The sequence below is a fragment of the Oryzias latipes genome, chromosome 15, assembly GCF_002234675.1.
Source record: "Oryzias latipes chromosome 15, ASM223467v1".
In the NCBI taxonomy this organism is placed as follows: Eukaryota; Metazoa; Chordata; class Actinopteri; order Beloniformes; family Adrianichthyidae; genus Oryzias; species Oryzias latipes.
The window spans coordinates 24,443,421-24,467,604 of record NC_019873.2 but is presented as its reverse complement, the minus strand read 5'-3'; the positions used below and the strand labels follow the sequence as shown (position 1 = coordinate 24,467,604).

The following is a 24,184-nucleotide window of genomic DNA, read 5'->3' as shown; positions in this document are numbered from 1 at the left end:
GCAGACGACACCCAAGGGGGAAACTAAGAGGGGAAAGCCGCAGGGAGGTTGTCTTCAACAGAGCTGTCACTGCTACTGGCTAATTTTGGGGTTGTAATAGATCTTTATGAAAAAAAACATCTGACAACACATCCAGTCTACTCGGTTTGATATCTCCTTTTTTTTTTTATGAAACAGACATTAAGAGACAAATATGACACTTCATGTTTCAGCAACAAATGCACTTTTTCAATAATTGTTCAAAGCGCTGACATGGTGTAACTGATGCTCACATCTGGTGTTACGATCAATACCTGTGTCACCTGGAGACAGTAATGGAACATGGAGGATCTCCATATTTAGACTAATGGAAAACAGTCAGAAAGGTGAGTGTGCAGGGAAACCTTATATGATAACACCTAGTTGTGATTGACGGGTCTTTTCACAACCAGAAATCCATTTTTAGTAAATATCAGATTTATCAGCGAGGCCTAAAAGCCCCCAAAGCAAAGCGGATGGGTTTAATGTTTATTCTTTTCTTTCCATCATAACTTATTTCATTGGAAAGTATGTTTTAGCAAGACAATAATCAAAATTAGAAAAGTGACTTTGAGGTAGAGGGTCAAAAAAACAATTTAAATTATGAATTTTCAATAAGAAAATGTTTTTTAGATGGAGGAATGGGGTAATAGTTTAACAGTTTTCAGTCCAGAATATTTCCTATGTTTCCTTTTTATGGGGAAAAGAAAATCTGCCTTTTAATGTTTTGTGTGGTTGTCCAGAAGCTCCTCCCCTCAGCATCTGCTGGATTCATTTTTGCTTTTTTTTTTACAATTGTGTTTTTGTTCCTTTGAAGGGAAATAAAAACAAAAACCACTTTGGTAGCATTTGCTTTACTAGCTCTAAAAAAGCTCTCATGTATTAAATGGTGTTGCAAAGCAAAATGCACAAACAAAATGTCCAAATTTCCACTCAGTGAGGCGATTTATCAAACATGCATGAAATAAAAAGATGAGGACAAAGGGAGGCATCTCTGAATGAACAGAAATGTGCACACGAGCCAGCGTAATCGTTGCTTCACTGTTTTTATGCTGCACCTGCACTCCACGGATTCAGCCATCGCACAATTAAAGCAGCACATTTTTGTGGTTCGACAAAGTTAATGGATTCTGCAACACCTACTGGCTGCAGATTTGAAAAATCAGCAAGCTGCAACATTAACCTCCCAACGGCTTCATGGAACACGCCGGGCATCAGCTCCTGTGAGAGCTCTCTTTAAGAATCTCACATCACCTGTAGTCCGTCAGACGAGTGGCGGATAAGAAAGCTGCGCAATGTAAAGCCAGTTCACTGCTAATGACTGTAAATCCATCTGCAGAAATGGTCTTGGACATCCGTGGCTTCAGACTGTCGAGGGGGGGGGCAGCGGTGTCAAATGTAGTCATGCTTTACCAAATATTGAACATCAAGAAGTATCTTGCTGACAGCCGCCCGCCTTCAGTTATCCAGTTGTCTTATTATACTGGATAAATCCTCTTCATGTCAAGCACCATGACTGGATTTTAAGACCCAATTTCCGTGCAGGAATGTGGGACTCTGATTCTCCGGCGCTGCCACACGTGGATGCAAGTGCAGCCTGAATGATGTAGTGTTTCGACATGCACATAAATATAACACCCAAATAAGAGAAACAGTCCGTCTTGCACTGCAGGAGCAACGCAATCTCAACTTTTGCCACCATTTCTGGGAAATTATTAAGCAGACGGGCCAGACAGAGAGAGGGGGAAATATCTCGCCACCTCATTTGCTTTGAATAAATTGCATTGTGCATTATGAGGCAATATTCCAAGGCAGAGTAATACAACTGTGGAAATGGTTTATTTTTTCATCCATCCTCCTGTCAGCATTTATCCATTAAGCTGCCATCAAATACAAAGACATTGTTTTGGGGACAGCAAGGAAATGTTTACGGTTTCCCCCAAAAGCCAAACTCCATCCAAACAGAGACCAGATTTAAGCCCTGCGAGTTCAGTCCACAGCGAAAGCAAAGGAGCTAAATATGTGTTTATTACAAGTTTTACAGGAGGCTCCAATCTGACAAGGTGAATATAAAAAAAAAATCTTAAAAAAAAAGAAAAAGCATAATTCAAATGTGATGCAAGAGGCTTGAAGACAGTATGTAACCATCTCCAATAGAAAAAGGTGGAGGATTTCTCCATGTAGTGAGAGAAATCAGCCATCTTTAAAAAGAGCTTCCAGGTCCTCAGCCGTCTCTGCCAAATGCTGAGAGGTTTCCTGCACCTTCTGAGGAACGTCCACATCCCTCTTTGGATCCTTGCCTCCACCTAAAGCTTTCTGGCTCTCTATAAAGTACTGGTTGGGGTGACTGAGTGAGAAAGAAGAGTCCTCCACCTGCTCGTAAAGAAACAGAAAAAAAAAAAAAAAACAGGAGAGGAAGGTCAGCGGAGGATTCTAACTATGGGCTGTCACAGAAGTGGCAGGTTGACTGACTGATTTCATGGAATGTCACCTTTTAGAAGATGATTGTCTCACTTATGGAGGAAGATGAGAACTCTTGCACAGACTTATTTGACTTAACGGGTTTTCACGGCTTCGTTTGTAAGGTAAGTCACCTCCAGAAGTGTGACACGAGTGCAAAAGCTGTCACATGAAATGTCCTTTCAGGACAGAGAAAGTCAAACCAATGGAAACCTCAAACTGTTTTGGGCTTTCAACTTATTAAGAAGCATTTTTAGGATTTTAGTAAACCGTTTCATGGTTTTTAAAGTGTGTAGAAAGGATAAAAGATTTGTTTACAATTTATTTTCATAACTTTCTTTAAAACCCCACTGTTCAAAATTAGAAAATCAAAACTGTACAGCTCGATAGCTCCGATATTGCTCGCCATTTTTGCATCGAGGAGGGGGAAGGGGGCGGGGTTGCTCTCCACCAACGGTCCCGCCCACAAGTCAGAGATGAACTTTTGATGAACAACTGCTGCCCTGCAGAAATTATGTTCTCGAAAAACAGCTGTTTTTTGGGGGCTAGAAACGGCATAACCGTAATTAAAAGACCACTGCTGAAAATAAAAATAAAAACGATTAGAGCGTCTTTAAAACTATTGTGACTGAGCAAATTCTGTTTGTTTTTTAGCCCCTTTTGAAACGACTGTGAATTACAGGTTTTAAATGAGGATAATTATACAGACTTTGAATTTCCCTCAATCTGCTTTTCTGTGTGGGACTGAAGCGATTCTGCAGTGAGTCTGAGGTAACGATTGCCGCCACTTTCCCAGGTCTTCTCTATGGAACACGCTGTGTAAAATCCTACAGGTCTTTAAGTTATTAGCATCATGACAATGAGATAAGAATCTGCAGGAACACTTTGCCTGTCGAAGCAAATGAACTTCTCTTCTACGCGACTGCAGACAACATTTCTCAAGTGACTGCATGCATAATCTAAATTAATGTATGTGAAGTTCTTGTAAGCAAACAATTGAACCACAAACTATTCATTAAGCTTCATGTGCAGTTAATCAAGTCATGACTACATTGTCCCTTCAACAGTTATTGCCATTAGAGGCAAGAAAAATAACCAAATGCAGGATTACAGAAATATCCAGAGTTCTGGTACTCTTCTAAGGTTTTGTTCTTTGTTTTGACCAGATCCAAAAACACTAAGTTAGATTTGCTTCTTTATCATAGAGCAAGTTCTTTCCTTTTAGTTTTCTGTGGTCTGTCAACATATTTCTAACAGTGGTCCCTCGCTATATCACAATTCACCTTTAGCAGAGTTTTGGTGCACTTGTAATTGTTTTTTTAACAGCGGATTCTGTCCTGCATCCTGATTGGCTGTAGACCATTGTCAATCAGTCCCATACGTGTGGTGTCTCGTGTACAGAACGCGTTCAGTTTGCAATATTTAAATAAACATTCAATTGTTAGCAAATCTTTGCTTTCATTCTATAATACTGGACTTTTTTTTAACGAAGGTTTGAACTTTAAACATTTGAATAAGAGAGGAAATATTAATATTTGTCTGAGAGAAGTCTCAGAGAGGAGTCTCACAGTATTAAACCTTTAACAATATTTGTAAAAAATAAAGCTAATGATGGAGGTTATTTTTAGAACATAACTCCCTCAATAAACGAGGACCTGCAGTATTTTAAAAAATAGCATGTATTTAGAGGTTTTATTCAATTTCAAGATCAAATATTTCTCTAATAATCTAAAATCAAAGTGTATTTTTTAATGTAGTTTTAGGCACTCGCATCAGTTCGGGCAGACACGACAAAATATGCAAAAAGGTGTAAAAACAATCATCTGAAAAACATTTTCAGGCACAAATGGAATTGCAGCCACAGGATACACCGAGGTTCACTTCTTGCTTATAGATTTCCTCACGACATAAAATACACCGGAGAGTCATTATGAATCTATAAACATTAAGCAGCTATAACAGTCAGCTAATGATGAATTCAGTAATTCTGGGTGTCGCCACGCATTAGATGTTAACTGAACCCTGCAGCACAGGTAGCCACGGTAACAACGATAAAAATGGGCCATACTTACATTATGTGTCACCTCGAAGTATTTCTGGCATGCCAGCTGAAAATGCATTCCTTTGACCAGCTCCATTATCTGCAACAAAGGTAAAATAATGCTCCTTAAATAGTGTGTTCAGAGGACCCTGAAGTCTGCACTCAATGTCCAACGAGCCTAAAAACAGAGACAGAGCTGGGCTCAAAGCTAATGACGCTGAAGTTCACGTACAAGATGTAATATCCAGTTCTTGTGTTTCTGAAAGAAGGAATCAAAAAGTTTGTTTTTAATGTCAAATTTTATTTTTTGGAGTAATAAAAAGCCCACTTTTGTTCAGTTTAGAGACCCACTCCGATAATCATGTTTTTGGTGTTTTTAAGGTTTTCTTGCAACATTTTTCTGATGGAGGACGTATATAAAGAAAATGAAGCTTAAAATTTCATTTCTGAGTATTACTTTATTTAAATCGTTGTGAATCAGGGGCAGACAAGAAAAGGCTGCTTAAAAAAGAGCATATTTGAGACGCAGAAAACACTCTGGGTGGGCCACATGTTCCCTGCTCCACTCCATTCCAGTTTGGGGTTTTGGCAGCGATGAGTCATAATGAGAGCTGAAAAAATACCCTAAAGGAAATCATTTCAAATATAACAAATCTAAAATGCATCATGTGTTGATGTATTTGTAGTCTGAGTCAACTCCAGCAGAAAGTTTGTTAGAACTTTCTTTCAATTTTGTTTTATTAATCATACTTTTATTACTTTTAATTGTTTCTATTAATGTTTTATGTAAAGCACATAATGACTTTGTACAAGAAATGTGCCTTGCCTTGTGACTTTCTCAAAGGTAAACTGACTGGACTTTTGGTCTTTTGCACAGTCCTGGCCTCCTTCAGCAGCATTTACACAGTAATTCCACACCTGTGGTTTACTTGGCTCCTTTTCTGAAGCTGAATCATCAGAAAAAGCAAAGTCTGCAGCTCTTGCTGGATCAGGAGCTCTTTTAGTCTACCTTTGGTTCTTCAATAATTCCCTGCATCACTGTACGACGGCCTCCAGCACTCTCTGCTGCAAGGCTGCTGTTAGATAAGTAATGAGTTAAGCAGTCTCAGGCAGATATTGCTGTTTTATTTTAGTTTTAGAGCAGTATGAGACACAAACACCAGCTGTTCTGTCAATTCAATTTACATTTTTCCCTCATAAAAGAAGGACAAATATCATTGGAACGTGGCAGCAGGGATCCACCTGTTTTGGGGGATTTTGGATTTTGTGCAGCCTTCCAGCAGTCAATGCAGGTGAGACATTTGAAAGCTACATCACCAAAGCACCAGAATTAAGTCGTTTTGACAACGTCCTTTGGTCTATGTGGGAAATATTATTCATTAGGGAAGAGAGGGGAAAATCCTTAGAAGTAAAATCATCTCTTCCAGCATCAAGATGATGTTGATTTTTATGGCTATTAAATCAAATAGTCTTCCTTCATTTGCATGGGGAACGTGAAGGCACCAGCAAATAAAACGCACAAACTAGGAAGGCCTGACGAGGATCAGAATGCAGAATTATGGGTCATTTAAAAAGAGCACTGTGATATCATCCTATGAGGAGTTTAGAGGACTAATGCAAACCGAATGACACGATGTTAAGAGGGATTGTTTACATCAAAAGGTAATCAATGCTTAGTGAACTACAGTCTCAGTTTAAACCAAGAAAGTTCAGCATCATCACATCAGCTGTTGCTTAGATACAACCAGCACGTTTTTATTCCATAACGAAGCCAGTGCAGAAGGAAAAATAATACATAATTATAATCTGCCCAATAAAATAATATTTTCCTTTTGTCCAGTAAATGGAAATCTGCTTGTTTTGGACTCCATGTGGTTTGGTTTTCAGCCTGGTGTTCGTTCTCCTGCATCCTCAGTGAAGGGAGAGCTCTCAGAGTGGTTTGGACCTGTTTTTTACGTTAATATTTCCTAAAATTACATGGCGCAACTTTGGCAGCAATTTTAGTTAAAACCATTAACATTAAAGCAGAGCTTGATCAGAACTGTGGCTAAACAAATATTTGATCAAAACAGATTTATTGAGAAAAATCCCATTTTGTTTTGGGCGACTTTGATGGTGTTGGAGATAAAACGTAACAACCAAGATGTTCTGAGCAGAGAGCAGGATGGCTGTGGTGGCCACAGGGGAAGTGGAACAAACAGACAGCATTAGCATAGAGATGATGGCCCCACCTGTGTTATACTGCTGGGAGACACCTTGTAAAACTGAAGCTTCTGCTTTAGCAGCTCTGGGTCGCTGTGGCGGAACGGACATCCTACCAAAATAAAAGAACTAATTTAACTATCCGATAACATACAAGACCAAAGGCACGAAAAAAAAATGCAAGAACACAGAAAACGGTAACAATTTTTGTTTTTAGAATGTTTTAATAGTTGGCAGAGAAGCTAAATACTCACCATGATGGTCCCCTTGACTGGGTGGGTTTGATAAAATCACCTTCATGCAACTGTACGGCGTGTAGTCCGCTCGCTTGCCTTCTTTGCCGTACATGTGACGGATGCCATAAGCATATGCTTTATCAAACTGCGAAGACAAAAATGAGCAGAAGAGACGCCAGACGTGAGGATGAGAGCAGCAGAGGGGCAAGGTTGGGGTGAAAACGGACATCGCCGTACATCAGGTCTGCTTTGACAGGGTGTCCTGCTCCATGAAATATAGAGCTATTAAAGAGGACCTGCTGTACAGGTGCGGCAACACGTGAGTCTGTGAAATTACCTTAATTAGGTCATCAGTCTGTGCTTCAGTCTATTGTCCTACACCCCTTTTTAACCCACTGCAAACAGCTTCCACAATGAAAGCAGTTTAATATGGGAATAGTTGCAAAGGGTGCTAAAAAAAAAAGTTTCTCAACTTTTGTCAAATATAATCAGAAACATCAGAAAATTTAGAACCAATTTCACGATATTAGATAATGATACTTTGCCTTAGTTTTTATTTGGTTTTAGGTATGTTACTAAATTAAATGGAAGGTGTCCTAAAAAGAAGTAAGGAAATACTGTATTTTCCGGACTATAAGTCGCCCTTTTTTTCATAGTTTGGCAAGGGTTGCGACTTATACTCCGCAGCGAATTAGAACTAAATTGAAATAAATACATTGTTAACCCTCCTGTTATGTTCATTTGTGAGGAACAGAGATGATGTTCCTGGGTCAATTTGATGTATGAGGTATGTTAAGTGTTAAGAGGATGTTAAGTGACTCAGAGAATCAGCAAACCTTTTTTTACAGTAAGATCTTGAAGGCTAAAAACATAATATTCTATTTTCCAATGATTTCATAGATTCAGAAATGCAATAAAAATGACAACTGTTTCTACAAACACAGGATGAAAACAGAGTATTAGTTGGCCAATGATGCTTCATGAAAGGACAGTCTGCTATGATTGTGTCATATGAGGTAGTGCAAGTTATTAGTTCTTGGTCTCAGATTTTGTCAAATAAATTTCCCGTCAAAATGCGACTTTTAGTCCAGTGCGACTTCTGTGTTTTTTTTCTACTTTATAATGCATTTTTGGGCTGGTGCGACTTATACTTCGCAGCGACTTATACTCCGGAAGATACGGTAGTTCAGATCAGATCGACTGATGCTCATGAGCTTAAAAAGCAAACAAAGGCGTTTCTGAAGAGTTCTGACCAGTTAAATTCCTATTTATTTTTAATTTATTATGGCCCGCAGCATATGGTCTGCAAGGACCATATTCTTTTTTGTAATTCTTTTTTACTGTGCCTTTGAGCAAAAGCTTGACCTCCGCCACATACAGTACTCAAAAACTCACTAAACTTTGGACGCATCTGGTACCCGATGAAAATGAATTTATTTATGTAGCCCAATATTAAAACAATAGTCGCTCAATAGGCTTCATACCAGTAAATGTATAGTAAACATGAAATCATAATGAATATGAAGTTATAAAATTCAATAGGTAATGGCTAAACTAAACAGACTAAACTTAGATCCTCCTTCTCAGTAAGGAAAAACTCCTTAAAAAAGCCTCAGGGATGTCTACATGAAGGAGGGATCCTCTCCCAGGACGGATAACTAAACAAAAGCAGTTGAGTTAAATCGGAGCTAAACTAGAATAACCAGCAGCCGACTGTTGCTGCGGTAAAAAAGATCAAATTAAATAAAAAATACAAAAAATAACATCAGTAGGATCAGAATATCCAACTAACTTTCTTTTTTTTAATTTTCTCTTTTTTAACCATCGATCGAGTCGGCCACCAGTTACCCTACTTATGCTTTCTTGTTTGTTTGTTTTTTATCCCCCCCCCCCCCATCTGTTTTCTTAAGCCGCTATATCCCTTTCGGGGTCACGGGGCTGCCACCGCCTGCCGCCATTGACCGGCGGGCAGACGGGAGCGCAGTGGCAGCAGGTAAGTGGGGATCCCTCCGCCTCCTGCTCTGGTTTTTATTATTTTGTTTCATGATTCCCTTGTCTCTTTAGACGAGCATGGACTTTTATTTATTTATTTTACACCTAATAAGAGGGAGGTCTACTTTTTCCCCCAGCACTTCTGGATCCAGAGCATTGTTTATTCGATCAGCTGTTCTGGCAACAAAAAAGGCCGCCCGACATCACTGTTATCCGCTTTTATTATTATTATTACTACATAACAGGGCTTTGCTTAAAATAATTTCCCTTCCAATTGATCAATAACATTCTAAAAATTTTAGTTTTAGTTTAATACATGAGGCTGAAAGCACACGCTCACTCAGTTGAATTGATGTTTCGGGACCCGGTGTATATGCCTGTAACCCTGGGCTGTGATGTATCTTTGGGGAACATTTTGTATTTAAAGATGAGTAAGAGTCGTACTCGGACCAAATCGTATTTAAAATAGACATATCAAACGTAAAACTAAATGGCGTATCCAGATTTTTTATTTTTTTTTAGATTTGTATTTATGCATCTGTTTCTTATCAACAGTCACCTTACCTCATAGAAAGTGTGTTAATTTTGTAGCTTGCTCAAGGAAACCCCAAAACAGTTTGCTTACCCAAACAAAAAGACGAACTTCTCCATTTAAAATTCCCACACGTTCCATTTTTCAAATGTGATGGTGGTAGTATCATGGTTTGGGGACATTTTCCCTGATTATTATAAATTTTGGTAGAATTTTTCAAAAGTCAATTCAATTCATAAGAAGTCTTGTATTTTTACTGGTGTTGGGACTTTTCCAACATGAACTGTTTATTAAAAATATTTCACACCATGATGACGTTTTCCTGTAGTGATGTTTTTGTCTGCTTATCGAAATCAGTGCAAAAACTCTTTACTCAGAAAAAAAGTATTAGTGGATTTTATTTCCTGCTTAGTTAGCTTTATAAATGATTAAAAATAAACCGGTTTATTAATTAGAAATTTCAACAACAACAAAAAAGTGACACCCTGAACTTAAAACAAATAGCAGATCACTCCTCAATATAAAACTAAAAAACATCACATTTTTATGATGGCAACGGTTTTATAAAGGGCAAACTTTTATTTTAATTACGTAGTAATCATCTTAAACCATTAAAATGTATTTTAGTAACTCTGCCTCTTAAAACTCTCAGTAAAATTCAGCCAGAGCGCTCTCACAAAGGCAGAGCACAATCACAGACACCATTTCATATTAATGTTGCAATAAAACCCTTGAACCTGCTAACATGACAAGCTGCAGTGGCAGTTTAAAACCCCATCAGGTCTTTCTTAACTCTTATAAATCAAATATTAATTCTGAAGATCTTCAAAAGGATTTAAGAAGATATTTCTTGATTTACATCCTCTCACACTATTAAAGGCAAAACATGAAATTCAATGGCACTCAAGGCTGTTTAATATGCATTATGTAGACATAAAAATGATAACTAAAGTTATTCAAAGACAAAGTTGAAATAAAGTTTAACTTTTTGACCTGCAAAAGTGTGCCACGGTTAAATATAGTGACATTGGGTGAATAGAACATCTCAGGTAATACAAAAAAAAACATTTTGATCTCATCGTACAGATAAAATGACAGCAGCACAAAAAGATGAAATCAGAAAGAGGAGAAATTGTTTTGCAAAGAAATAGAAAGAATAAAACCCCATCCATCAAAATATTCAACCTCAAATCTCAAGAAGTAAGGAATAATGCTGTCAATGAATGAAAACAAGGTGAATGTCACAGTAGGAACAGCAATATCAGTGTTCAGCCATTTTAGACTCTATGCTCCAGAGCTCTGATGTGAAAAACTGTCATTTAGTGGAAATTAATTGACTTAAATCTGACATCTGTAAAACAAGCAGCTGAACAGAAGTCGTACCCCGAGGCAACAGCACACCACAATGAGCTGCAAACACACAATCCTCCAAATGAACAGGCTAACTTCTGTGGCAGAAAGAATGAATAGATCAAGTTGATTCCATCAATTTTCTCTGGCCCTCTAGTCTAAGATTACATTGCCTCTTCCTCCGGGCCTCCCTTTCGGCATCGCTGCCTTCCATCTTCTTACTTCTTGCTTGCTGCATACTAATGAGCGCGGCAAAGCCAGAGTGCAGTCGCTGACACAACACATGCATCACTGTGAGCTGGTCAGCACTGTGCTGCTGGAAGACGTAGCATCACACCGGCTCTGGGAGTTACAACACGGCAACGACGGTTACAAGGTTTTTTTCTGTTTGATTCAAAGCACACTTTACTATTTTCTTTACTTAATTTTCTTTTCTCTAAAGGTAGATTTACAGTATGTGCTCAAAGAGTTTTATTGACAAAAAAAGCCTCCTGTTGATGTAAAAGCCCCTAATGAATGATAGATTTAGGGCAGATTGGCCCCATGCTGACCTATTTAAAGTAATCACAAGGACCACAATTACAAAGTAGAAAAGGAAACAAGGTGCTGCAACGTGAACTGAATGAAAGTTTTAAAAGAATGGGGTTACAAAGGGATTCCCTAGTGAAAAATGAAAATTATAATTATATACAAAAGCAAGACGTACAGCTTTGAATGTGCTGCATCAAAAGAGCCTGGGATATGTGAGAGCAAAAACAGCATCACAACTATTTTAGATTTCTTAGAAAGAAAGAAAACATTTTGTAAAAAGAACAAAAAATAAATAAATGGGTAGAAAAGTTTCATTCTTTTCCAAAGGTTTGAGGTTTTGAAATTTGGTTAACAATGTCTCTTAAAGAACAAACATTTCCAATATATAATATAAGATTTTTTTGTGAAACTCCAGTCACTGGGGGGAAAAAACAGATGTAAACATATTTGATGCAGATTTAGGTTAAGGTGGGTGGATATCAATCCATCAATTGATGATTGGTTTCTTCAATTTTTAACTTGAGAATCAAAAAATGGATGGGATTTAACACAAAAGAATTAAGCAGAACCTAAAGGAACAGCAGGTTTTTCAGCTGGAGCACACAAACATGGCTGACCCTGCAGACGGAGCGATCCGACCGCGCCTGGCGTCGCTTAAAGCTAACGTTTGGAAGCATTTTGGCTTTTTCAGTGTCGAAGGTCGTGCCACATGCGAGGTGTGTCATACCAAAATTTAGCATTTAGGGAACACAAAAAAACATGGGAACTCGTATCGCGCACTTCTGCACTGTTTTTAATTCTGTTCAGTAGCTACCTGGGTACATAAGGTGTTTCTCTGACAGGACACCGCATATATTTAAAACAAGTTAAGCTCAAAATTGTATTCCTGAGTATTTTCTTATTCAAATCTTGCGAATCAGGAGCAGACAAAATAATGTCAGTGTTGGGATGTGTGGAGCTGTGAGCTAGCGGGACAACAAGTAAACAGATGGGTGACGGAAAGTGGGGGCGGGCTTCCGCTGGCCAACGGTCCCACCCAGAACTTTGAAAAAAAAATTTCTAATGAACTACCGGTACTGCTGCTCTCCAGAAACTATGTCCTAGAAAATGGAAAGATTTTTTTTTTTCATTTTGGCTATAAAAAGCATTATCATAATTAAAAGACCACTGAGAACGCTTTGAAAATAGATCAAAAGATGATCGGACTGGGACTTAAACAAAAGTTAAACAAGTATAATCTTTTCTTTACTGTATGCGAGCAAAAAACCCACAAAAACAACCAAACTGAACAACTTGGAGACTCAAAATGCTATTTCAGCTGTTTCTCTTTTTTAAGAATGACCCAAATTCAAAAGTAATTTTTTTTTTTAAAAAGTAATATTTTGAAAATACTAGGAGGACATTTTCTATCCCAGCTGCAGCAGATCTGTGCTGTAAACGCAGACTATTGTCCTCAGTCACTTTATCTAAATCCCAACCAAGTTAAAGTCAATAACTAGAGCTGCAGCACGACTCCCAAACCGCTGACAATGATGGATGATCACACAACTACTAAACTAATATCACAGAAGTGGTATAGAGCAAAGTTGATCTACTCTGGATTGAATTTAATTAAATCGGTGGACTGATCATATAATGGGCACGATGTTTTATTCATTTAAGAAGTCACAACGGTTAGCTTTAACTGAGTTTATGGGCTATTCAGAGCACGGTTAAAAAAAAAATCATTTAGAGACGGTAAGTCATGGGATACTCCAATATCCTAGTTTCTCCTCCTTCACTTTAGCAGAACTTGGAAAATTGGAAAGGTGTTAAAAAACTTTTTGAAACAGAAGTCTCTGCAGAATCTTTCTTTGGATGTAAAATCCTACCAAGAGAACTGCAGACATAACTGTCAAATGTCTTTATTAAAGTGAAAAGTGTTTTCCCTTTCATGAAACCTCTTTAATATCTAATTTTTACTAAATGTTAAAGGTAAATATCACTAAACTGAGATTTATGTTGTCAGATATAATCTAATTAAATGGCAACTACACTGTGCTTTAACTTGAGACACTTTAAATATAATCAAGAAGGTCTTTAGTGTTTGATATCCTTCTTTTTGAAAAAATGAATACATTCCAACCAATTGGATCATTTAGAAGTAATTATGTTTACAATCAATCGGAAAATACATTAAAATTTAGAAGCTCAGATGTTTTATCCATGTACATTAACTTAAACTAAGTTAGCAGCTCCAACAAGATGATTCACAGAGAAAAACATGTATTCTATACTTGATGAAATGAAGCTGTTTCACTGAAATACATGGAGGTTAAATTAAATACACGTTCTTTAGTGTAAAGCAGGACTCGACTAAAAAAGCCTTTTCTTTTTTTCCTTATTGTGAGCATGTTTTGTTTACCGCCTCCCACTTTCACTCAGATCTGTGGTCTCTGATGGCCTCATTATAGATTCATGTAAAACCAGTGACCCTTTTTCAAACATGTGCAATGCTTTGTTGAGAGAAGCCCCTCATCAATAAAACACCAACGAAAGGATCTGAAAAGCACTCAGGAGATCCAGAATCTCAGACCACTGGGAGATAAAGCAATTCTAAATTGGGTTTAAAGAAGAAAAAAACCTAGAATTTAATATAAAAAAAATGATTCTGGATGTAAAGCTGCCAAGACTTTGAACAAGTTCTTACCAATTGATCTGAAGTATTGCATTTATGGTCTTTGGAGGGCAAAAAACTGACACGAGTCTGTAACGGAAATCATTGCAGGGGCTTCCAGAAATCTCCGTGTAAGAACACACCTCTGTCCTCATAAACGCAGGCTGACCAAAGCGCATTTAAACTGGATTAAGGTCTTTTTGCGACCCTCTCATCTCATCACTAAAAAGCAAGGGCAGGACTTCCAGCTCTCCTCTCAGAAACCCCTGAAGTTAACAGCATTGTCCATCCTCTCCTCCGTGACGTTCCGGTGTGTTGTTGGACAAAAGCTGGCTGTGCTGCACCATCACCTCTGTTGAGAAGGTGACTGGGTGCCATCTGCTCTTTCTTCCAAACCCCCTCCAACCCTGGGCACAGACTCCATCCAACACTCTACTTTGACATCAGAAGCAGCACCTTGTTTCTCCTCTGCACTCCTCCAATTCAATCACCTTCTGCATTTATGCTGATTTACTTTCCTGCCCACTCGTCCATTCAATTATGTTGATGCTCTGATTTCCCGGTAAATCTAAATGTCATTTGATTCTATTCTTTCTCTGTGTTTAATTACAGGACAATCTATTGTGATTACTTGATTTAATTGTAATCTTTAACACATAAATAAGCTTTTTCTCTGCAGATGTTTACGTAATCTTTTAGGAAGAAGAAAAAAATCATTGAATTTAGTTTTCCAATGATCTACAGTCACATGTTTAACGTGTCTATGGGTTGTTAAAATTACCTTGTCCGCATCCACTTTGCCCCGTATGAACTCTGACCTCCAGAACTGCAGCGCCTGTTCCAGAGAGATGCCGATTCCTTTGAGGAAGAGCCCGTACTGCATGCGTCCTCCATGTCGGAGATGGTGGTTCTCTCTGAGCGCCTGGTGGAGCTGCCTCATGCAGAGCGGGAAGGACTTTCCTGAAAGCTAAATGCAGAAAAGCCCTGTAGGCGATCAGCATGTTCTAATATATACAGATCTTTATTTGTGCATGGAAATAATTTACCCAGCTTGAAAAACCAAAGACATGAAATGTCACCAAAGCAGAGACACATGACCTAATCCTCAGTGAATGTCTCCGCTTAGTTTTCACATCCAACACCAAAGCAGAATTGAATGATATTAACAGATAAATCACAAACAACTTACAGAATCAATTTGCTCCAAGGAGATTTTCCCAACATTCTTCTGGATGCTGTAGTCTTGTCCAAGATATGCGTGGCTAGGAGTAGACATTAAAAAAAAAAACAACAATACCATCAAGAACACATTTGTGCTTATTGCCAATATAAAAACATCCGAGTTTCCTCCTAAAGTCCTCACATGTAAGTCATGGGTCTTAACGTGTTACACTTTGATGTAATAATAACAAATCTAAGTATAAATCTTTTATTTTTTAAACAAATACATTCAGACCTTTTCCCTCCTAATATAAGGAAAATGAAAATGTACCATCTGCTTGTAAAACACTGTTTTAAAAATCTGGATAATGGTTGTAATAGAAAATGTTTCGCCCTGAAATATAAATCAAAGAAAACAAAAGATCAATAACTCCACTGCTCATATATTCATGTTTTGACCTTTATTTTTAGCAATATAAACACAATGAATTATTCTGAGCTCATCGATTAAGGCTGGAATACATTATTTTATGCATTTAAGTACTGCTGCGAGCAAAAACAACTGTTTTCATCCAGTTTCTTTTTTCCTTTAGGGGAACTTAAAGTTTGAATGAGATTAAATGAAAAAGTAAAGTTTATTAATGAAGACATTTGATGTTTAAAGGTGTTTAGCAGATTTTTTAAGTTGGGCCTCCAGAGGCCAGTTCATTTTAGGTAATATGAGTAGAACAAACAAAATAAAAAATCATATCCGTTTGGCCGTTTTAGCTCTCCAACAGCAACACCCAATGGCAATTAAAATACACAAACATCTGAGACTAGTCTTCATTTGCACATTTACCCAGAATGCCAAGCTGGTAATTGCTTTGGGAAAGTCCAAATCATCTAAACCAAAGTGTGTGTCACATTTCAGTACACATGATCCCCCAAAGCGCCGTCCCCCCGATGTCTACTTGAAAAGAGCCAAGAGACGAAGCTAAGTGCTCTTTGCAAAATACATTTGTAAAAGCTGTTGGATCTAAAACCGGTGAACAAAATATTCAGAATCTAATTAAACAGTTGAATAGTAAAGGTCTCATAGGAAGAGAGCTGCGACCTCCTTGGTGGAACTTCTGATTTTCCTTGGCTTACTTTCAACCACTGAAATGGTAAGACAGATCAATACTCAGCATGACTCGGGATTAGGAGGGAGCTTTTTATTAGGGAAGCTTCAAGAATATTTGCAAAAGTATTCAATTACTTCAGCAACATATCAGTATGGCTTTGAAATTAATTTAATTTCTAATTAAAATGTTGGCTTTCTATAATTTAGAAACGAGGCCATGGAGATAAACCTATTAACATGCAGCCCTGTTTTTGCATTATTGTGCCTGTTTTGCTTCGAGTTAAATGATGCAAACCTTTTTTTTTCGCCTGGGGGTCAACACTGGAGTTTCCCAGCATTAGTTTTTCAAATGGCACAATATAAAAATCTGTGTAAAGGTTTCATCAAAAAAACGTGATCAAAGATTTTCTCACTAAAGACGAGCGCTCACTCTTTTGTGGAATTATTTCTAATAAAAGAAAATGTTTTTTAAACTAACAAAACAACCATGAATAACTAAGTATAAAAAATAAAAGACAAGGTATTGCATCAGCAAAAATATACATATATTGCAGAGAAGCTATAGATTCAGGGAAAGGTCTTTTGTGGTGCGACTGACCTGAGGTGGTTCAGGAGTGGGTGGAGGCGTTCATCTGAATGCACTGCTGGTAGTGAGCGGGCCGTCAGCTGTGACAACAAATGAGTAATGGTAGATAGTGCTGGTCAAAGATTAGAAAAGCTTAACACCGCTGATCAAGTCCAACCTGACGGATTACGGTACTCGCAGAAAATTGTAAGGATCGGCCTTTTCGCTAAATCAATCGGAACAGCCGGCCGGTGCTCACGCTGCCGTTTGGCTGCCTGACCTTTCAAAACAGACCGTTACGACTTCTGCAAGCAAATTTAACACCAACATCACCTTAATGTGTTTAACTGAAGCCATCCAGTTTGTGTCTGCATGGATTCAGCTTCTAGTCAGTCTAAAAAAGTCCACTTTGAACTGAAATCCTAAAAATTACAAGTTTTAACTCAACCTTCAAAACCTCTTAAATATGTACGGTGCAGCAGTGCAAAGCCACAACAAGCAAAAAGTTATTTTTTAGAGAATAATTGCATTTTAACAGTTAATGGTCTGTTAGTAAAGCAAAGTGCATTTCTTTGGTTTAGTTGTGGCTCTGTAATTGTATTTGAGGAGAAAAAGACACTAAAATTCCACAATGAGGAAGTGTTTCTCCGCAGACAGCACTGGGCTCTCTGAAGCAGCGTTAGTATCCATATAGACCACCAACAGTCAGTGTGAAAACACTGATGCACAGCATTGCTCTGGTTACAACCCAACAACCAAAAACATGTTGGGTACACAGAAGCAGCCCGTCATGAATATGACGTGAAAATATACGGATTACTGAGTCCATACAGGAAGAGCTCAACATTATACAAACATAAATGGTTTTGTGGAATTGACTGTAATACAGTGGGGACTTTATAATTTTTGCTGTAAATATGTCTGTTAATAGGTTTTCTGCAGAACAGTACAGACAGGGGGATTTCCAACATGTTGCTATCATGTTAAGTTACACGGCACTATGGAGGTTAGCCTTACAGCAAGAGTGCCGCTTTAAGCCCCGGGTGGGTCCTAATGTGGCCCTGAAATAGGCTGCTGACCCCCAGCTTCACTCAGACACGAGGGACCGTTTCCAGAAACCCACAGGACCCAACTGAGATGCAGCAGGTACAAATTAGTGGCGTTAAAAATCCAAAATGCTTTTATTTTTGGTTACTGTGGTTTATCGCGGGAGTTGCATTCTAACAATAACTTGAAATATGGGAAATCTGTGAAGTGGTCAACTTTACTTTTTACAATTTATATCAATGTTTTAAGGCAGTAAAACCCCTAACAACACGTTTTATGCTTTTTTTTCCTCTTTTCAGAGAGATATTAACATTGTTACACTTTTCTCTCTTGTTTAGACTCTCTAAGTTCAAACCTTTGTTGAAATATAAGCCTAGAATTATGGAATAAAAACAAAGATCTGCTGGCGTTCAAAAGATTTATGTATATTTGGCAAAATGAACGCATTCTGTACAGGAGACAGAACAAAGATCGACAATGGTGTACAGCCAATCAGGATATATAACGGTACACAGCACACACAGAAAACTTTAAGTAAATTTGAAGTAAGTACATGTTTGACACATTCAAGCTTTTTTTTTTTCTTATAATTAATACACTTCCACAAACCAACAGATCATCCAATAGATCTTTAACAGTAAGAGCAGAAACTCTCCATTGAAAATTGTGTATTTGGTGTTTTTAACATGAACTTGTAGCATTTTTGTCATGAAGGACACGTATAAAGAATATGACGTATGAAAGAGCTCGTAGTTTCTATGTACAAACTACAGCTGAAGATTCTCTGACCGACTGGCTTCTGCAGCGTTCGTAGCGGTTTCTTCCCTTTCATGTGGCTCACCAGCCCGGTTCTCTCATGCTGCTAATGTCGAAGGACTTGGAGCAAAGTCTGCATTTTGCACGTCTCTCTGGTCAGGGTCTTTCCTTAGCCACAGTCGCTACTTCTCCTTGAAAAGCCACTTGTTGTTAAAGCTACATTTCCCAGCATTCCGTGACATTTCACAATCCATGTCTGATAGCAAGTTGAAAGCGTCACGCGCTGAACTGATGACAACTCGACCTGCTTTCAATTCCCGTCACCGATAGCGTAAGATTGAACTTCTGCCACAACTTAAATTCAAATCTCAAGTTAAACCTTTTTTTTACGCTTTTTTGCATCCAAAATATTAAGATTTTATGACTTTTTCAAAACTTTACAGAAGATATTATTTTTTCACAAACTTTTCAAGGACCTAAAATTTGCATTTTCAATTTCCAAAAATGTTCACGACCCATACAAACCCAGAGGCTGGGAAAGCAGCAGCAGAAGACAAAGATGGCGGGCGGCTGGCAATGAAATCAGATGGACAAATCACAGGTTGATAATAAGGTTTCCCTGTTCTCCTCCAATCTCCTGGCTAATCCTGCACCTTTCAATCAATCATCAGGAAACAACTCAGTTTTTCTATGTTTTCCATTTATATGCTTTAAAAATCAGAACCAGGAGACGTCTGCTCAATTGGACCAAACGATTCTGCAGATAAGCTGCCGTCTGGACTCCTCACTCGTACAGAAGCACGTGATTTCATATCCTCTGGGGGCTTTTAGCACAATGCACAAACATTCAGACATGATGTCATCCCAGACAAACATGCCACAGCTTTAAAGCAACCAGGCCTGGAGGGGGGAGTAACAACAGCAGTTGTCCCCGATATCGCCTTCAGACATTTTATGTCATTTGGGCACTTTTTGCTTTCATTCGAACCCTGAGCTTTCCAGGTCCCCTCAGGGCACTAAAGACAACAGCAGCAATTCAAAACCCTGTCTTTTTGGAAACAGCCTCTCCGTAAGCAGAAAAAACAAACACACTAGACACAAATATAATGTGAAGTTGTGTTAAAGCTAAACAAAATCTAAAAAGCACTTGGAGTAATTATTCTGGCACTAATTTGTTGGCGAGTTTCCAGTCTTTTAAAGATGTGCGACAGGATGGAAAATCTAACTACAAACACATATTTGCTTTTGTCTCATTTGTTCCAGATTTATTCAAAAACTTTCATAATTGTTTGTAAACTAAAGAGCAGTTTTGATCACTTACCGCCAGAGCTTTGGAGAGGCGCGTGCGGAAATCGTTGAGGACGATGGTAACGATGTCTTGTTGAGGGACGAATGCAAATCCAGCTTTTAGATACACTTTTCGAGATCGCACTAAATCAAGGGCATCTTGAAAAGGAACCTAAAGAAAAATAGACATTTAAAAATCCAAATAAGCATCAGGATTAGTAGAGTATTCTTTAACCTTTGATGCAGTAATTATTCATCTCCATCATTTCCTCCAATTTATCTCAAACAAAACAAATGGCGACATTTTCCACCTTAAACTGTAAGACTTCTTTTGTTTATTTTTGACTATTGTAAAAAAAAAAAAAAAGATTCCAAACAAAAAATGATCTTTTAATGTAGTCATTTCCTTCATAACTGACCTTGTAGAACTCGAGCTTCTCCACGGTGACTCCACTGACGGAGTAACTCGACATCAGGAGTTTGTCACTCAGCTCATTCTTCTCTTTGTCGCTTAACTGCAAAAAAGTTTTCCAACAATACAGATGAACCTTTATGCTTCATGTAAATCTTTTGCCTTGCTGTTGTCGTCAATTTATGCAGTGATGTGCAAACACCCTGCTACACACAATAAAATTATGATATCATCAATTTACATATTTTGAGTTATTTCACAGCAGCTGTAAATCAGGGAATCGTTGCACTTCCAAAAAGAGTGGCGTCATTATTGTTGGTCCTTTTGCTGTTATCAAATAGCTCCATCTAGTGACAAAACAATAGAAGAACACTCCAAAATAAAGTACCACTCCAACTATATTTTTAAATATTGCAATAGCATCCCAGTAGGGAAGCCCAAGCTAACATAAGCAGCGAAAAAACCTGGTGAGCAATATCAGAGGCATAAGTCCGAGCTTTTTCAAACATCCGGTTTTCATCTGCGCCAGATCCAACGCCGTTGGAATACAGAAATACTCAGAAGATTAAATGAGTTTATCCCTTGTGCTATCCTAGGCACTTTAACATTGGGAGTGGGGTCATTTAGACCCACTAGACAGTGCGCTGAACCTTTTTTCTTCAATGATTTGTGATCCTCATTGGTGTCCATGGATTACATGAAATCTTTCCACCTTTATCCACCTTTGTCAAGGTAGGGAGAACATGTCAATGTAAGGGTGGGGTCATCTAAGATAGCACAAGGGTTAAACACATCCTCCACTATGAGAGAAATGCTACAAGAACATGCTAAAAACACGATTCTCATTGGAGTGGGTCTTTAAGCTGAACAGCCTCAGCTTTAAGATATTAAACTTATATTTGGTCTAAATATTTTCCAAACTCTTGATCCAACAGGTTTTCAAACTGAAGAATCAAAACCATGCAAAGAAAACACCTTCTAACCAACATAAAAATGTCCAGACTGGGTTTTTGAGTCCATGTTGTACTTCTGACCCATCTCAGAAAAGACTTTTCCAAATTTTATCTTAAGGCAAAAATTTAAGATAATGGCACAGATCAAAACAGATTTGATTTTTTTTTAGGAACAGCGTGTGATGCTCAGCCTCTTTCAGCAAACACACACTCAGAAAACTCAATGCTGCGTTCATCCACGTCTTTTTTTTTTTTAATACGACTTTATTGTACATTTATTTTAATTCTGCCATATTCTTCCTCCTGTTTCTAATAACCAATAAAAGCATATTCACAAAAATCACCTAAACCAAAATCAACCACTCCGTCTTTGGCCTTTTTAGACCTCAGCGGGCTGCTTCATTACAAATAAAGTTGGTTTACAAAAAAATATATATATCTTACTGTGTTATATTTTAGATTGTTCTTGTGAAGAAATTCAAGCTTTTGTTGTGGCGGTAGATCAGTAAAGCGGTAGCGAAAAAGATCCACTTCCTGCTGTATAAACCAGCGCCTCAGATCTTCCCTTTAAGACACAACCGGGGAAAAATATTTATTAGATAATAACCTACATTACAAAAGTAAAATGTTTTCATTTTATATGGAAAGTAAAACTTACGTCTGGCAGTAAGCTAGTCTGAGAATAAAGTGGGAGATGTGGTCCTTCCGTCGTTTCTCAAATTCGCTCGGTCCAGTCAGAGGTTTCTTGTCATTCTTAGAAAGTGATTTAAAGACACTCAGTGAATAAAACTAGCTGTTGAATACCCAGAAATCAGGATAACATAGACTCAACTTTTCCTTCAATAGCATAAACTTTATGAACTCCACTGACATTTAAATTGAAACAGACTTCCTTTACTGCTTAGTGCGTTCATCACAACGCATTGCATTTGAATGGTTTTTCCTGTGACATTTATTTAAATTGATGTATTTTTTAATCATCAGATCACAGTGGATTCATAAATCATTTCATGAAATATTCATACTTATTAACTTTTTACTTCAGGAAATTGGTGACGTAATATTTGGCAGGGAGCAGTGATGGAATTCAGACATTCACACCTTATAGTTTATATAAATATGTAAAAAAAAAAGTCTACATTTCGTTGAAAAAGAAATAATTTACAAATGAAAAATGTAATGTCACATTTATTGTCAAGGCAGCTATTGACATGAAACCTACAAGAGCTACAAAAAAAGGTTGTGGCTGAAGAAACTTACAAAAACTGTTTCAATAAATTTGATTGGCATGTAATAAACTGTTAAGACTTGAACAATTTGATGCCATTTAAAACTCATACTTACAGTGTCTGGTCTGTAAGGAAAGTGCAGCAGCCTCAGCTCATTATCCATCTTCAGTTTGTACTGACTACTATGTTTCACATAGCTGACCCCCAAATTCTCAACTGTCTTTAGCACTGCAGTAAACAGATTACAAATATCTGTGACAATCTTAAATAACATTTCTAAATAGAACATGCAGCTTCAGAGTCATGAGTTTAGTGCGACATCTTCTTGGCCTTACATTTTAATCTTTCCACAGCAAATGTCTCAAATTCTGCGAGAGAGATGTTCTCCAGAGGAGGCTCCCCATAAAACTGCAGAGGCTGCAGGTACAGCTCTGACTGAGGGTTGGTGCCCAGCTTCCTGTGTCTCCTTTGAAACTGCATGATGCCTGATGGGTAAAAAGAAACCAAAGCTGTCAGCTGGACAGTTGGGTTAGTGCAACACACAAGAATACACGAAGGCAGGCATTAAAACTAAAAATAAATATAATACAATAAACTGTTTCGAGTTAATTCTTGTTAAATAAAACTACTGTTCATCAAAACTAATGCAAATAACGTATGGTATAACGACAACAAAGACAAGGCCTAACTTGCAAGAATAAGCTACCAAAAAAAATAAGCTCGCTTAACAACATGTGGCAGTAAAACTTTGAACACAGCTCAATGTGTTTATTTGCTCGTAAGTTGATACTTCACCGATTTTACTCACTCGTTAATTTGCAGAAAATAAACTGCGAAATATTCTCCTTCCTTCTAGGTGAATCCCGCCAAACAAAGTGGGACGTTCAACAATCGCGGTAAAAAAAATTACGGCGAGAAAAACGTGACGTGATGACGTAACACAAGGGACGCTTGTTTACTTGCACTTGTTCGCCCGCTTGGAAAAGTGTGGATAAACCATAGACTAACTGTGACTGTAGTCATTTTTTTTCTCTTCTTTTTTTCAGTCTATGCATGAGATAAACAAACGTTAAAAATGTAAAATTAAAAAGGAAAGGTTGCTGTTTATTGTTTTTTTCAGTGTAATAGTTTTTTTTTCCTCAAATTCCGTATTTTTAAATTGATTTTTGCAAATATTTGAACATTTTTCTGTGAGGAAAAGAACATTGCAAATTTATTGAACATTAAAAAAACAACAGGCTGATTTCCATCTGCATTCTCCTGATATCTGTATCCTTTAAAACTAAATGTGGACCGACACGTTGTCATAATAAAATAAAATCGTCACCCGTGGATGAGTCCAATTCTTAAAGTACAAAAGGGAGTATTCAAATATGTAGTTTAGTTTACGTATTCACCAACACAATTGATAATAGTTTAAATAAATGACTGAATAACTAAAATCAATATGTTCAAAACAATACTGAGATTAGGTATTAGTTTTTGTTTGATGGAAGTTTTAAGTGAAAGTCGTGACTTTGAGATGATCCCAGGCACCCGTACGACATAACTTTGCTTCCGTTTCGTAGCTTCGCTGTGTGTTAATAATATTAATGAATTCGAGCAGTTTATACACAGGAAATGTATTGGGGTAATTTTAATATTCTTAGTT

The 24,184-nt window shown here is 37.7% G+C and overlaps 1 protein-coding gene across 1 annotated transcript; it reads right to left on the bottom strand.

The window, feature by feature from the left end:
- Positions 1-1,835: 1,835 nt before the first annotated feature.
- Positions 1,836-23,457, bottom strand: prim2 (DNA primase subunit 2). The gene is made up of 14 exons (XM_011484555.2): positions 23,342-23,457; positions 22,869-23,018; positions 22,649-22,761; positions 21,963-22,057; positions 21,749-21,869; positions 20,359-20,454; positions 19,974-20,111; positions 16,883-16,950; positions 15,208-15,280; positions 14,800-14,985; positions 6,976-7,102; positions 6,751-6,833; positions 4,551-4,619; positions 1,836-2,391 (listed from the first exon to the last, which is right to left on the bottom strand). Exons 2-14 carry the CDS (start codon positions 23,011-23,013, stop codon positions 2,212-2,214), a joined length of 1,494 nt encoding a protein of 497 aa, XP_011482857.1. The 5' UTR covers positions 23,014-23,018; positions 23,342-23,457; the 3' UTR covers positions 1,836-2,211.
- Between the last annotated feature and the right edge of the window lie 727 nt (positions 23,458-24,184).

What these genes read in the sequence shown, in the direction of transcription:
- prim2 (XM_011484555.2), bottom strand. Translation starts at nt 23,013, where the DNA reads ATGCAGTTTCAAAGGAGACACAGGAAGCTGGGCACCAACCCTCAGTCA. An exon ending in TGCTGTGGAAAGATTAAAAT is followed by an intron (nt 22,762 to 22,868) that starts GTAAGGCCAAGA and finishes TGTTTACTGCAG; the next exon opens with TGCTAAAGACAGTTGAGAAT. An exon ending in CCACTCCTGAACCACCTCAG is followed by an intron (nt 15,281 to 16,882) that starts GTCAGTCGCACC and finishes GTCTACTCCTAG; the next exon opens with CCACGCATATCTTGGACAAG.